The sequence below is a fragment of the Rhipicephalus microplus genome, chromosome 7, assembly GCF_043290135.1.
Source record: "Rhipicephalus microplus isolate Deutch F79 chromosome 7, USDA_Rmic, whole genome shotgun sequence".
Taxonomy (NCBI): domain Eukaryota; kingdom Metazoa; phylum Arthropoda; class Arachnida; order Ixodida; family Ixodidae; genus Rhipicephalus; species Rhipicephalus microplus.
Window position 1 is genome coordinate 21,996,011 of NC_134706.1, and position 16,582 is coordinate 22,012,592.

Sequence of the window (16,582 nt, forward strand, 5' to 3'; positions counted from 1 at the left end):
GGTTATCAAGCCCGGATTGCCCCTTATGTAGTGGTTATGGGCACTTTGAGCATGTCCTGGCAAGCTGTGCCTTGGCCGGTTCCCCTTTACATCAAGAGGAAGTGAACAAGCTGAATAATGCCCAGGACCTCACCTCTGAGACCCTTGCCATTCAAAGGGTCCGCGCGGCTTGGCCGGTCAGGCTAAACCTGACCGTCCCCAAGTGGGCCTAGCCAGGTGACGCTGAATTAACTCGCGTCTGTTGTGGACCTACTAAAGTTGTTTCATTCGCTCACTCACTCACATTCAACGTGACTTATAGACAAAGTACTTTTGATGATATGAGAGAAGCGTTAGGTTTTTAGGGAATATATTATGGGCTGTTTTTGACGAACATCAAAGATGAGCGTAGCTATGCCTTTTTTTACCTACTCGTTTACATCGTGCCATATTGTTGGGAGATGTGAACGAACTTCATGAAAAACTAATGCTGGGAAAAGTGTAACACTTGTTTCTCCAGGAGTGTTTTCGCATAGCTGCGCAATGACCCTAACACAGTGGGTTTTTGGGTCTTGCTGATAAATCATATGGATGGGGGAACGAACAAAGCACATCTGCATGTCGGCAGCAAAAACAGGTGCAAAAATGTACGTGGAACGAGTTCCCTATCTGGTATCCAAGAAAGCAATGCAACATGAAGAGAAAATACGTATGTTCCAGTGAGCTGGTGGGCTAGGATCAGCGGTCGATATCAGAATTGGCAATGCTGTTTACCAGTTCAGGGTCATGTAGGTGTCACTTGCAAGCCGATAGTGCCTGCTGGCTGGAGTTGGTCGTGCAATTGGTTTCTGCTTGACGTAGATGAGGCAGAACACGTTTTGTGAAAAAAACTAGTACAGTTCCTCAGCAAGGAAAAATGCGAAAAAAGAGATAAATGAAACGGCTGTTGTTGCATAGTGGCTATGTAGGTAAATTACATGTTCAAGTGTCACGGAAATTAGGCTTTATAGAGAATACTTGAGTCAGGAGAGCTTGAAGATTTCATGCACAAGATGGAAGTAAGAAGTTTAGAACTTTTCATTATATATCTAGGAAACATCAACAATCTAGTCTTCTTTCGTTCAATAAGCAAATAAAATATTTTTCTTTTCATTCTTATCGATAGCAGGCATGTGAAAGAGCTGAACGATAGTCGGATAATATTTCATATTTTGTCGTCGTATATGCGAAGTTTGGATGAAACCTCGTTGAGGGCATTAGAAGGAATGCATATTTAGGCAACCAATTATTGGTATGGCTGATGAATGTTGTCAAACAAATGTTTGTGTATCAATTATTGCAGTTGTTTCGACAGCTCTGGGCCCCCCGAGTAATATTTCAACTTCGTGACTTCATACTTTTTTGCAAATTCCCACCACTCACGCCTATGATTCTCGATGCAAAGAATGACAGTTTATAATAAAGACAACTGCCTTTCCGATAATGCCATTTTAGTGTACGGAGGTACAAAGATGCTATCCAGAATACTTCCCTAAAGTGGTCGTATAAGCAACCAAACAGACATGTCACTACAAGCCGACATAAAAAAAAAACACCAAGAAAGGTCTGTAGGCATAGATATTTATTTATAGAACACAGGATAAAATATGGCAGCTCGTTTCACGAGTACTATGCATGCAAACATGTTACTTCGTCACTTTGTCGAAGAATGGCAGCATTAAGCAGAATGTTTTTTTTTCTAAAATTTTGGAATTAATAATCGAGCGTTTCGATTTGCAGGCCCTTCAGAAGATGAGAAGTGATGCTTAGTTTCTTGTTTCAGATTAGTTCTTACAAATCCTGCGACTGTCACTAAGTGTGACAAAAGAGAAAGTTGGGATGCTTCCATCTCATGGCAAAGCCCAAAAGAAATTCAAGTGCATTTCAGAAAGAGAAGAGTTCTCAGCTGACAAAGTATACTTCTTGATACTGGTACCAAGCTAGTTGGATTTTCCTTTCCAAGGAATGCCCATTAATCTAATGATAGTTTCTGTGCTACGGACGGGTGAATTATAATTGTTTTCGTTCCTGTCCCGTTATTGAGCAAACTGTAGCTGAAGGAAAGCATGTAGAAATGCTGACGCTGGACGTTGTTGGTAGCACAATGCAAGGATCGTCAAGTGCTAAGAACACGATCGACAAAAGAGGGACACTTCTTATAACAGGCTTCAGTGAAAAGTTTAGCCATGCTGAGTGCTCTGCCTTACTGGCGGGTAAAATTAGAACAAAGGTTCACCAGTTTAGTTTTCATAAAAAAAATAACCCTACTTTTTGAAGATGATACGGCCAATTCTTCAGCGGCTGACTTCCAATTCCAATTCTTCAGCGGCTGAATCCGCAAAGAAAAGGCTGATTTAGCATTTAGACATTAAAATCAAGTTTTTATTACAGCTTAAAGAAACATTTAAGTGAAAGAATGGAATGATTTAGATTAACAAAGCGTTTGCTCAAAACTCTAATGTCATTGACCTCACTATTACAAGCTCATGATTAGAGAAGAAAATCAAGGTAAAAGTGTCAATTTTAAATTTCCTGCCAAAATCTCCCACATTATTTCAGGAATCCTAGAGTACTTTTCGTATTGTGCCTATATTGGACAGACAAAATTTTCCTAAACTTTATATATTTATTCTTTAGCCTCATCAGCACACATTTACTTTATTTTTTACTCATTGGGAGTTACGTAACTCTTTGTAAACATCGTAAAAACTTACAACATAATTGCATATAAAGCCTAAATTTCAAGGTGGCGTCAGTACCCGCGTTTCATTTTTCAGAATTTTCCAGCTTACCGCGGCGAGCATGGTGATTTTCGGATTGCGAAGGGCTGTTTTACTTGTACCAGAAAAAACAAAACATTTTTCTCTTTTGTGTCCCTCCAAAACTATGCTTGCCTTGAGAATATTAGTTTCTATATGAAACAAGTATGCACAATGCTTGCTCCAATCCATACCATTACCTATCCTAGAGCGTTTATACGGTGGTGCTACACAATGTAGTGGTTCAAAACATAATTAATAAAACCACGACATCAACCGCTTTAGAGCGAACGGGATCTTGTAGTAAAGATTGGCCAGGTATGGGTCAAAGTCTGTCGGATGTTCCTGGCCCCCGGACAGACCTGTCCCGCTTGAATACGTCTGGCCGTACACCTCTGGATGGCCGAGGGCTCCGTAAGGGAGTGCGCCAAGCCACCGACCATAGTTTCTCCTCAAGCTGCGTGGACGATAGCGCCGACCTCGACGGCGAGCTCGAAAGTCTCCGTAGTCGATTCCGTATCGACTTACACGGCACCGACCACCGTAGCGCGGGAACCCATAGTCGCCGCCAAAGGGAGTTCCGTGCGGGGAGTCTTCTATGGCTCTCGGCACGTTGGCGTCGTCGTACGTTCCTGGGATAAACGAAACAAATAATTGGGGAAGAAATAAGGCCAGGAAGGTGGGTTATGACCCCGCGAAGCCCACTTTAATTTAACTCGACAATATGAAGTATTATGAGATATCAAAAGATTGTGATTTCGGGACAGTTTCGATTGAGATGGAAGTTTGCCTAGCAGGCGTTCGTCTTTAGAGGTGCCCTGCAGCACTTTTTGAACTTGGTCAAAAACGCTGCCGATTGGTAGTAGAGGTTCTCGAAAACATGCGAGCCAAATATAATAGGGCAACACGCGACCTAGAACTCACAATAAATTATCAAAGTCAGCTAAAAATTGCTATCCTTTTTTTTTCTCTTGCAAATCACGGAATAAGCTCAAAAATCACTCGTAGTAAGCCCATCTATCAGCCATTGGCTGAGTTGAACATGGCACGCTCACTTTTTACAGAGATCACAGTGCGAGGCCGCTAGTTTTCCGTGCGCGCTATTGAGCTGAAAAAGCTGCGCAATTAAAAAAAAGAAAAAAAAGCAGATCCCACGGACAGTGCGAATTGATGATATGCGAAGCACGAAGGAAGAAGGTTGATATGCCACTTTAAAATCAGCACAACGTTGCGAGGCGGACGTAAATTATGCCGTACACGACTTCCTTTTCATGATTATCATGTTTGAATGTGTAATTTACCTTCGTAATCTATTCATGTCACCTGATACCAAATTTGGTATATGTGGAGCAAGCAAAACGGCTGCTAGCATGCTAAGAGCATTGGTTGTAGTCATGTTTTACATGACATGCATATTATTATTATCATGTTTGGACCTGCCATTTTTGCCCCGCCGCGGTAATCTAGTGGCTAAGGTACTCGGCTGCTGACCCGCTGGTCGCGGGATCAAATCCCGGCTGCGGCGGCTGCTTTTCTGATGGAGGCGGAAATGTTGTAGGCCCTTGTGCTCAGATTTGTGTGCACGTTAAAAAACACCAGGTGATCGGAATTTCTGGAGCCCTCCACTACGGCGTTTCTCACAATCATATGTTGGTTTCGGACGTTAAACCCCACATATCAATACATCGAACCTGCCATTTACACTCGCCGTTCATTCTCGTCATGTAATACCAAATTTGGTATATGTGGCACTAGTGTAACGGCCGCGAGCACGCTATGAGCGTAGCATGTAGTCACGCATATCGTGATCATCATGTTTGGACGTGTCATTTACTTTCCTCGTGTATTGACGTGACGTACTACCTAATTTGATATCTGCGGAGCTAGCAAAATGGCCGCGAGTGAACCATGAGCGTGGTATGTTGTGTTATTACATGGCACGCGCCTGATGAGTATCATGTTTGCACCAGTCACGTAACTTCGTCATTCATTGGCGCCCCGTAATACAAAGTTGGGATAAGTGAAGCTAGCGAAATGAAGGGCTCAATATACTCCGAAGTAACGTTGATGCGCGCGCAAGCTGGGCGCAACGACACTACGCCAGCAAAACGTGAGCATTCTATAGTCTGACGCCAGGTACGACCGACGCGACCAGCGTCCGTCAGCGTGGTCCGGCGGCAACCGGCGCGAAATGCAACATGCTGTATTTCGCCCCGATGACGTTACCCAGCGTTGCAGGAGTTCGGTAGCTCTACCCAGATAGCACTGCCTCTCTTCATGATGGAAGGAGGCTGGGAGTGCTCAAACGCGCATGCGTGTCGCTCAGCGTTGCTCAAACGGCCGCGAGCGCGCATCATGAGTGTGGCATACAGTCATGTTGTTACATGACACGCATCTAATGGTTATCATGTCTGAATCAGTCACATACCTTCGTCATTCATTCACGTCCCGTAATACCAAAATTGGTATTTGCGAAGCTAGTGAAACGGCCATGAGCGCGTCATAAGTGTGGCATGTAGTCATGTTGTTACGTGACACGCATGTCATGATTTTCATGTTAAGGTCTAGCACTTGTGTTGCCCATGATGTCGTGTCATACCATACAAGTTTTGGAACATGTCATGTGAAACTACCGCAAGAGCAGCAAGGCCATGAAATGTAAATTATGACATTCGTGACACACATATGATTTTCATGTTATGACTAGTCACTTATGCTCCTCATACAGTCATGTTATGACAGAGCAAGTTTGGTATCAATACTATCATTGAGATGGTCAGGAGAGCTAAAAGTCAAGCGGCTAGATAGATAGATAGATAGATAGATAAATAGATAGATAGATAGACAGACAGACAGACAGACAGACAGACAGACAGACAGACAGACAGACAGACAGACAGAGAGATTAGATAGATAGATAGATAGATAGATAGATAGATAGATAGATAGATATGTAGCGAGAGAGGAAGACGGGACGGCGGCCAACGTGTTCGTGTCGTTCTCTCGCCACTTTATTATCCAGGGCGATTGCCGAAGCGGAGCGGCGGCGGCTACCACGTCCGAACCGCCAGGTACGTGAGCTCGATTTCCACAGCTCGTGCCTCGAGCTGTCACATCAGCTGCACGAGAGGCGCGGCGCGGTGGCTAGAAAAATGACGATGATGATGAATGGCGATGATGATGACGCTACAGATTACTCCCCCCACGCAGAAATGAAGCCGGAATGAAAATAATGAGAGCGTATATACAAGCGAGTTAGGTTCGCAAAACGAAACGGGGTCCGTGAGCAGTCCAGGTGGTGGAAACATATTTATTTATTTAATTACATAAAATTTTCTGCGGAGAAGCTCCGAGTAGTCGGACATGCTTGGCTTGCGGTGGGGGGGCCCTTAGTCCAGGGCTCCGCTTGCAGCAGCCGCTCTGCGGGCCCGGTTGATCAGACTCAATTGATCTTCCAGGTTCTCGCTGGCCAGCAGCTCCTCCCATCGCTCCGCTGTTGGATTTTGTACTGGTTGTAAGGCTGTAATGGCCTGACACTCCCACGTGACGTGGTACAGAGTGGCTTTAGCTGAACACCATGGGCAGAGAGGAGAGTATGCCGAGGGGTGCATTTTACTCAGGATGTGCAAATTTGGAAACGAGCCGGTTTCAATTTGCCTCCAGCTGACCGATTCCTCTTTATTTAGTGTTCGGTGTGGTAGCGAATAAGCTTTCCTAAGTCCTCTGTAATGGTTTAGGATGGCCGAATAGTCTCAAGGGACCGGAACGAGTTCCTCAGGGGCGGAGTTGGAAGGTGCTCGGCTCGCATACCCTCGAGCTACCCTATCCGCTGCCTGGTTCCCCTCCAGTCCCATGTGGCCCGGAGTCCATATAATCCGATGCCAAATTCTGAGTGGATGTGTAATGGAATGCTCGCCAGTGTCTGTAACGCTCATGATGACGCCAAGAGCGGGTTGGCTGATGCGCCCCTGTAGGTAGTTGCGGCAAGCTGCTTGAGAGTCCGTGAGAACTGTCAGCGACCTTCGTTGTCTGTAGCCGAGGGCGAGAGCGAGCGCGATGGCAGTTTCTTCAGCATCGGTGATGTTGCGGCACCGCACGGAAGCGCTGGTACGTTCTTTGAGTGTGTGGTCCACGACTGTGGCTACAGCCTTATTGTTTGCATGGTCGCAGTTGGCGGCGTCAACATAGTACGTAGTGTTTTTGTGTGCATAAGTTCGTTCGAGGGCTTCCACTCTGGCTTCCCTCGGGCCCTGATGTAGTCGGGGATCCATATTGCGGGGGATGGGAGCGATCTTATAAGTGGCACAAAGTTGGTCCGGAATGGGCTTGCGACGAGCTTCGTCGTGAAACTGGCTGATGTAGCCGAGGCGTAGGTGCAGGTCACGGCCTGTAGGTGTTTGCTTGAGCCGTTGCAGTTGTGTGGCGAGTTGCGCTTCACAAAGTTCTTCAAAGGTGTTGTGTAGGCCCAATGCGAGGAGCTTGCTAGAAGGAGTACCCAGTGGTAGCTTGAGTGCCGCTTTGTAGGCCTTGCGGAGCATTGCGTCTACTTGGCCCTGTTCGCTCTTGGTGAGGCGTTGGTAGGGCAAACTGTATGTCACCCTACTGACCACGAGGCTACGTATGAGTTTCAGGGTGTCCTCCTCGCGCATGCCATGGCGACGAGTGGCTACCCGAGATATCATTCGGGCCACTTGCAGTGTAGTGGTGCGGAGAAGGGAAAGTGTGTGATTCACATGGCGGTTCGACTGTACCCACATGCCTAATATTCGAATGGTGGATTTCTCTGGGATTTGTTTGCCAGCAAGGACAACCTGGAGGCGGGAGCCTTGGTTGTTCTGCGTCGATGGTGGGAGCTTGCGTCGATAAATTCGTAGAAGCTCAGATTTTTCTGTTGCACAGGCCAGGCCTCGTGCCTGCGCGTATTGTTCGACGCATGTGGCTGCCTGCTGCAGGTTATATTCTTTTTCTCCAAGGGACCCCCGCGTGGCCCAGACGGTGATATCGTCCGCATACATTGCGTGATGGATGCCATCGATGCGGTGGAGTTCATGTGCCAGGCCAACCATAGCTACGTTAAAAAGTAGCGGGGAAATCACTGAGCCCTGCGGGGTGCCCTTGTTCGGAACCTTGATAACATCTGATCGGATGGAGCCGAGACCGACTGTGGCAGTGCGGTCCGACAAGAAGGCGTGAACATAACTGTAGACGCGCTGCCCACAATGAAGGGCCTCGAGGCCCTCAAGTATGGCCTGGTGGCTAACGTTATCAAATGCGCCCTAATGTCTAAAGTCAAGATAATGTTTTCTCCTTGCTGGGGGGCGTTATCAATGACTTCTTTTAATTGTAGCAGTACATCTTGCTCTTGCGTTGAAAGATGTGCCCGGAACCCGTACATTGAGTGCGGGAAAAGGTCATTGTCTTCGAGGTAATCTTGCACGCGATTAGTGATGACGCGCTCGAAGAGTTTACCAAGGCAGGAAGTGAGGGATATTGGTCGGAGGTTTTCGATCTGAAGTTTTTTGCCCGGCTCCGGTATCATTATGACCTCCGCGTGCTTCCATTCAGGAGGAAGCGTGCCACGTTGCCAATGATCATTGAAAAACGCCGTGATTTCTTGTACGGCGCTGTCGTTGAGGTTCCTGATAAGGGAGTACGTGATTCCGTCTGCCCCAGCAGCTGTGTTGCGATTGCTGCTGCGAATGGCTGCGTAAACTTCGTCCACCGTTATTGGTCGGTCGAGAGTGTCATTGGCACGTCCACGATACGCAGCTTGAGATGCGGGTGGGTAGAAATCGCAAAGCATTTTCGCCGGATTTGATCCAGCAGCTCATCGTCAGTACCCTCAAAGGCGTGTATGAGGCGCATGACTGACTTATTCGTCTCATTTTTTGTGCGAGTGGGGTCCATCAAAGCGCGCAAAATGTGCCACGTGCGGGCCGTGCCCAATGAGCCTCGAAGAGAGTCGCTAAACTGGGCCCAATTGAGTCGCGCCAGTTCTGTAGCGTACTGCTCTGCCTGAGTGGTGAGTGTGGCGATCCTTAGCTTGAGGCGTCGGTTATGTTTTTGCGTCCTCCATCTGCGGATGAGGCTCCTTCGGGCTTCCCACAGATGTAGCAGATGGCCGTCCACTTCCAGCAGTGCAGGTATTCTGTTAATGGTGGTGGTCCAACGCTCTCGAATTTCTTTAAGTTGGGTGCACCAGTCGGTGAGGCTTGTGAGGCTGTCGAGTGAATATTCGCTCTCACGACGAAAGGCGTCCCAGTTTGTGATGCGTGCTTCTCCAATAGACCGACGCGCTGCGCTCTCGGTAACTTTTGTGCGGATAATGAAGTGGTTGCTGCCCAAGGATTCCTGCAGGTTGTCCCAGTTATAGTTTGCACGGCCACGGGCGAAGGTGAGATCGGGGCAAGTGTCCCTGCACACACTGTTGCCGATCCGGGTAGGGAACGCGGGATCCGTAAGCAGTTCAAGCTGAAATTTTTCAGTGGCAGCCGCAAGCTGTTTGCCTTTGACATCCGAACGGTTGTAACCCCAGCGTTCGTCGAGAGCGTTGAAGTCGCCGAGCAGTAAGAGTTCTTTTCCCTGGGCCAATCGGCAGGCACCTTGGACGAGGGCATGGAAATCAGTGTTTTTTTGCTTTGGGGCGCTATATACGTTGACAATGATGATACTTCGCTTTTCTCCTTTCTTTTTTTGCCTGAGAACTAGCTCCACAATCACATGTTCTATGTTGGTGTCTGGGATATTGTCTAAGCCAACTGCGGTTAGCGCTTTGTCAATCAGGATGGCCGCTTTGCCCTTTGTTTGACTATTATAGGACTCATAACCTGAAAATATGGGTGGCGTTCCGGGCTCCTGAAGCGCTATGACATCTGGCCGAGCAAGGTGTGTGTTAATGTACTGTTGGAGGAGGCTCCGCTTTCTGCGGAAGCCGCGGCAGTTCCATTGCCAGACTTCTAAATGTTCGCCAATGAGTGGGGCTGTGCTGCCCGTGGTTAATTCGTTGAGTGGAAAGGCGTGGGTATCGGAATCTCGGCTTGCGACGCCGATGTAGGAGTGAGGTTGAGGGCGCTGGGTGTCAATGCGGGGTTAGCGAGGATTTCGGATGCATGTGATTCCAATCCTAGTCTATGGTAACCTTGATCTGTCGTGGCGTGCGAGCTACGAGTGGCCCTCTTCCTGCGTATGTTTTCGCCTGTTTCAGCAATTTGCGCCTCGAAGCGTGTCTCGAGAGAGTCGAGGCGTTCTCCGAACTGCGTGAATATGGCACTGAATTGTTGCGATAGCTGCTGCGCGAGCGTTGAGAGCATTTCGCGTAATTCTTCGCGTGTGACTGTGGTGCCCGACGCAGCAGGAATTGATAGCGCCGTTTTAGGGGTCTTCTGTCTCTTGGGGGAGGTTTGGGGGTTTTTTTCGGGGGAGTCGGGCGGCGATCCAAGACGTGCCATTAAGGCATGAAGTTGAGAACTGTCCTTTGCTTGACGTGCCCTGACGGCCGCCAGCTCCTGTTTGAGTTTTATGTTCTCCGCGAGAAGGTGTTCGTATGTGGTGGACAGGTTATTGAGTGGAGCGATGGGAGGATCTACATTTGCTGACCAGCTCACCTTATTGTCGGCACCGGCTGATGGAGTGGGATTGGGCTTCTCATTATGCTTGCTGGAGGCGTGCTACGACTGTTGACAGGTGGGTTGCTGCTGCTGCTGCTGCCCCTTGGTCATCTGGTTCTTCGGATGTTGTCGCTGCTGTGGTTGCTGCTGTTGGCCAGGTTCCACAGAAGGGAGGGGCGGGAAGGACTGTGACCTCGAGCGTGAGCGGGAGTGGCTGCATGAGGTCTCGTTTTCCTTGCTGAACCACCTACGTTTGGGAATGGGTGGGTTACGATGGGGGTTGCGACCCCTGGCTGGTGCTGCTGGTTGAGGAGGTGGCCGTGGGCGCGGGGCCTTCAGTCTCTGAGAGCACTCTTTCGCGCCCGTTAAGTAGGCATCTCCACACAAGTGACATTTGGGAGCACAGGGGTGACCGTCAACGGGGTTGAGGATACCACACTGCCGACACACGGGAGTGTTTGGCGTGAGGCATACGTCTGAGCGGTGCCCCGGTTGTAAGCAGACTTGGCAGGCTTGTCGCGTCGGCTTGTACGGATGGCAGGCCACCTCCCCACCGTAATACAGTACATATCGGGGCAGAAGGGGGCCTTCAAATGTGATCACGGCAGATTTGGTAGCACCAAGCATTCGTGCACTGTGCACTGTCACTTCCTGCGTGCGCACGCGGAGGTTGGCGGTGAGTTCTTCCGGAGTTGTGTCGGGGTCTATCCCATGAATAACTCCCCGCAAGGTGCCCTCAGGGGCTGCCACATAGGTATTGAATTCGTAGGTCTTCCTCTCAAGTGTGAGGGTGGTGATCTGACGAAGAATTTCGGCCGTCTCAACATGTGGCGTGCTGGCAATGATGATGTTCGACCCGGGGCGAGTAGGTATAATGAAATGATCACCAGTACAATGTTGTCGTGAATTGCCCGCCAGTGCTACGGCTCGGGAGATTTGATACGTAGTGAAGTTCCGAATGGCCAGGCCCTTTTTCGGGCGCATGGTGATCTTTATGTCCGTGCGTGGAAGCGGCGGCAGCTTCCGTCGAAGCTGGCACGGCTTCGTTACGGGTGGTGGTGTTCGCGCCGGTGCGACGCCGGCCACGTCTGCCTGCGCAGCAGGAGCGCTCGCACCCGCAGCTGCCCCGGCGTTGACGTGGCTGGGCGGAGTGCTTGCAGGACCGGCCGGCTGCATCAATTCCGCTCGCGGTTTGTCGAATTTTTTTCTGGCGTTGACGCTGGCGACGGGAAATGGCCAGTTTCCAGTTGGCGTCGGTGTCGCTCGCCGGTCCCAGCGATGCAGACGATGTAGGATGGTGCACGGCAACTTCATCTTCGCTTGCCGAGGTGAGCTCCTCAAGGTCGAGAGATTCCGTGTTAACATGGGTGTCGTTGGGGCTGAATGCAGGTTGAACGCATCCGGTAGTAGTCACGTCCGCAGTTGGCGTAGTGCTAGCGTCCATATTGTTGTGGAAGGGGTCCCGCCGTTAGGCCTAGTCACCCGTACTCGCACAGGCGAGCTGGGTCGACGCTTAGGCCCAGCGGCCCAGCGCTCATATGGGTTCTTCTGAAGGCGATAGAGCAACATGGAGATGCTCTACAGCCTCGGGAAGGGTGTGCGGTTCCCAGAACAGTTAAAACTTGATGATCCGACACAGTGCCGGCGACGATATCGAAGTAATCCAGTCAACGAGAGCACACGTTCGGCGGAGCGCATGCGACGCGCGTCCGCTCGCTCCGGCGTCCAAGCGCGTCTCGTGAGCAGTCCAGATCGTCAACTGGAAGGGACAATCGGCAACCAGTGGGTCTCTGGCGGGCGACACTGGGAATGGCGCAGCGGACGAGGGTGGCTACGCCGGCACGCTGTTGGAAGGAGCGGGCGAGGGTCGTGATGAAGGGACACTTTTGTCGATAGCGAGTACCAACGACAAGGTGAAAAATGGTCAAGGGCCGAGAACACGCACGGGCCGTTTCGGTGCGGTCGATTGTCGGGCGCACTCGGACACTGATGCTTAAAAGATGGACTGTAGCATGAGCGTAGTATGGCCAGTCCAGAGGGTCTAGTGTTACTTCCTTGTTGGAGCTGGTGGGAACATCGACAGGGAGTGTGGTCAACCCTGGTAGTGTGTTTACCGTGCTGGTACCGTCGCTTCCGGTGGCACATTACCGGCTGCGGCGGCAGCCTGGTCGGCCGAGTAGGGTGCAGATAAGTTGGAAACGGTGTGCTTTGGACCGATGAAGTTCGACATGGTTTACAGTGATAACGAGCCGGCTCAGAGGGCACTGATAGATTGCTTTTTCCGACCTTTGAAGACGTGTAACGCGTAGGCGTTCGCCGATGAGTCGTCGCGTTGTTCGAGCTAGAACCGACGTTTGGTGATGCGAGGTCGAGCGGCGGGTATGTGGCGTCACAGTTGTCATGGGCCGTCGACGGCGTTGAAGTGCTCAAGCACGCGTACGTAGTGGTAGGCGGATGGTTTAACTGCGCATCTGTTGGGACATGCACGGTGTGCTCCACCTGTGCTGAGCCAGGCGCGCGGCACTCCGGATTTCCTGACATCATCACAGCATCATGCACGTTCAGCCGTGCATGCTCAGGGGCTTGAACTTGTGTAGGATACATCGAGGATGATGTTAGTAGGTGCTGGCAGTCCACGAGGTTTTGAGCAGCAGGCACCGGTGTGCAGGGGAAATTGATGACGTGCAGTGTCACAGCGGGCTCTGGGTTCATAGTGTGAGTTGTGTCGCGGGCATCCACAGGTGCCGGGACAGGCGGGGAGTCTGCAGGAAGGTCAGCTGGCCCAGCTGAGGTCATCGAATCGCCCGGGACAGACAGTTCAGCCGACCAAGTCTCTGCAGCGAATGCGACGGTGCACGGGGCAGCGGCCGGTGTCGAATCTATGTGGCCAGTTGCCGGCAGGGGAATGGTCTGGACTGGCTGTGGGGCGAGAGGCGTCCTGGAAGGTGATGAGCCCGGTGCAGTTGTGTCATTTTTGGGAGGAGGAGCATGTTTGCCGTAAAACTTGAGCACGGCATGTCGCAAGTGATCGTACGGGCGAGGGCTCCAGGAGAAGTATGTGAGGTGGCGTTTGAGGTCATGGGGAAGATGGTATTCCAATACCTCGTACATGAGCTCTTGGATCCAGATGCCGTTGTGATACAAGGCCGCCGCAAACTCCTCGAACCTCGACTCTAGGCGAGAGGTCCGGAACGGGGGCAGTGGCGGGTCGAATTGAGGCTGCCAGTCTTGCGCTGACTGGAGCATGGCCGCATAGCTCGGTGGCAGTAGTGCAGCGCCGGTCGCTTGTTCGTGTGTCCGTGGTCACCAATGTAGCGTGGTCACCAATGTAGCGAAAGAGGAAGACGGGACGGCGGCCAACGTGTTCGTGTCGTTCTCTCGCCACTTTATTATCCAGGGCGATTGCCGAAGCGGAGCGGCGGCGGCTGCCACGTCCGAACCGCCAGGCACGCGAGCTCGATCTCCACAGCTCGCGCCTCGAGCTGTCGCATCAGCTGCACGAGAGGCGCAGTGCGGTGGCTAGAAAAATGACGATGATGATGAATGGCGATGATGATGACGCCACAGATAGATAGATAGATAGATAGATAGATAGATAGATACGCTCAAAGTCGCCAAAGTTTGGTAAGAAATGCTCCGCCTTAAAAAAGTGCTCGAGGTGGCGAAGCGTGTGTGAAGTTTTTCTGTGGTCTGGCAATCGCTCCCTGCTGAGCTTGCAGCGCTTTCGTCGGCACGAGAAAAGAGAGAATGCAATTACACCATGCAAGAAATCTTTCTAACTCCACTCGCACTGGACAGATTATTGAAATTTTTGCGGCGTTGAATTCGTGAGGAAATAAGCTCTTTCAGTGAATTCATTCCATGGTTACTTGAAAAAGTGTTTCAGGGCCCCTTCAAAGTAATTGTACGGTACTCGGCACGCTTTTGCACAACGCTCAATACACGTGTTCGTAGCGTACTGATGACGTTCACCGAGTACACCTGGTTTGAGGCAGACCTCCTTAAGGCCACATGATAGGAGGGAGCTCCTAGGTAAGTTTTGGCTCCTTCAACGTATGCTTTCGCCATATACGCTGTTGAGTAGTCCGGAATGCACCGTTCCAGTTTCCTAGACAAGCTTGTTGAGGTTTGGGCAAATAAAATCCAGAAGCAATTCCCAGATGTTTCTACGTATTCAGTCTGCAGGGTGTGGGTAATATCTAACTTGGACATGGTTAGTGGGGAATCATCGTTAAACAAAAACATTTCAGCATGTCCATGGAGTGAATAATGATGAGTATAGGCGAAGCGTCCATCCGTCCATCCTTCCGTCTGTCTGTATCTATGTATGTCTGTCTGCCTGTATGTCGGTCCCTAACTTTTATCATTGTCTATAAAAATACCCTACCGCCATCTAGCGATCTTATATACAATATTACTTATAGACACAAAACGCCATGTAGTGAACAATTCATAAACTACACCTGGCTACATATTATGCACTAATGACAGTGGAGGGAAAGACCCACACCCTAAGAACATTCATCCCTAAAAACCTGGCGGGCACTAAAGAGGAGTGGGAAGATTCCAAATCGTTAAGTAAGGTGCCTAATTCCAATGAGTGTCTTGTAACGGCTGCAATCTACCTCCACGGCGTTACTAATGGTTATTGTACCTCGATGCCATGTTTCCATTGAAATAAGGAGGCGGGAGCGAAATATGCTTGCATGTTCAAGGTACCATTTGTGATGAGTGACATCACAAAAATGCGCATTTATCATGTATATATTAGTTGGCAAGCACGTTGTGGAATGATTCATTTGATGACGGCTCACACCCTAAAAGCGCACTCCACAAAGACAGCCTACTGGTCAAGCTCGCTGTATAATTCTTGCTTTGTGTGCGTGTTTTCTTGTTATGCATTTGAACTGTCCTAAACGCCGCATCAACTTGCACAAACTCATGTCCTGATCCCGCAGTCGAACTTGATTGCTTGCGAGTGTGTGACCACTATATCGCGAGCTTCTAAACTCAGACCTCTTTTACTCGAGGAAGTATATGGACGATTTTTTTCGATGACAAGAGGACGCTGTATAGTGACACGGTTTGTATGTGTCCTGCGTTTCTAATAATTTCCCGTGTCTGAGATGACCCGAAAATTCCGGAGTGATGCGATTACGAAGCACGCCATCGTAGGGGACACCAAATTAGTCTTGACAGTCTGAGTGTTTTTAAAATATCCCAAACTGTAACAGCACGGGCGTCCCACCTGAATGCAGTCCTGCAGACGGAGCGTACATGGAACTAAATAGGAGTGAATTGTCTGTGGTTGAATGCACATATAGCGCAGTATGAATTGACGTTTCGCTATGTTACAGAGTTATACTCGTACGCATGGTTAACCAGTACTGGATTTCCCAGAAAACGTTTACTGTAACCAGTAACGAAACAATACCGAAGAAGACTAGTAAATTCAGATCAGCGAAGGAAGAACACTATTTTCGGGGACGTATTTCTTACCTTCATCTTGGTAGACGCCATCGTCATCACTCACGCCATCCTGTTGTTCTTCGGATGACGACAAGCCAGGGTAACCTAGCAAGCCAGCCCATGGGTTGACAGATGGAAAAGGAGCCTTAGAGTGCCACATCGGTTGACACAGGACTGTGGGCAACACCAACAACAAGAAAACGTTCCTTGCTGCCATGGCGGCCGGTATTGCGAACGCCGACTGATTTGGGACGAAACAGCGAGCGCGTGTATGGCGTGCGCTCTGTAAAGTTAAGCAGAACTAGCGCGAGAATTCGCATCGTCTTAAAAGTTTGTATTACGCCTCTCTCTCATTCACTCTCTCTCTCTCTCTCTCGTTCGGGAAGCTGCTGCTCTGAATGTCGTGACAGTCGCTCGTGGATACACAATGGGTTTAAGTTGTTCGCATTGTAAACGACACTGACAAGTCGTTCTTCAACGTCTAAGCTGAGATAGTCGTAGTTTACCTGAAAGACAAGCCGGACATCGAGTTGATCGGGGCGTAACGCAGGCGTAATGCATGCGACGAGAACGCGAGAGACCCGAAAGAGGTTATGATGTATCGAATACGGGGAATTCTATTCTCGAAAGCATTCTATTCTCGAAAACGTGACGTAAGGTACAGAAGGACACTTGGACGTCTGAGGCGCAATTAACTGGCCAATACTTTTCACAGAGCGCAAGCAATTT

At 49.8% G+C, this 16,582-nt stretch overlaps 1 protein-coding gene across 1 annotated transcript; it reads right to left on the reverse strand.

Moving 5' to 3' along the window:
• Nucleotides 1-2,973: 2,973 nt before the first annotated feature.
• On the reverse strand, nt 2,974-16,161 carry LOC142767335 (uncharacterized). The gene is made up of 2 exons (XM_075868822.1): nt 15,884-16,161; nt 2,974-3,409 (listed from the first exon to the last, which is right to left on the reverse strand). The coding sequence occupies exons 1-2, from the start codon at nt 16,068-16,070 to the stop codon at nt 3,033-3,035; spliced, it is 564 nt and encodes a 187-aa protein (XP_075724937.1). The 5' UTR covers nt 16,071-16,161; the 3' UTR covers nt 2,974-3,032.
• Between the last annotated feature and the right edge of the window lie 421 nt (nt 16,162-16,582).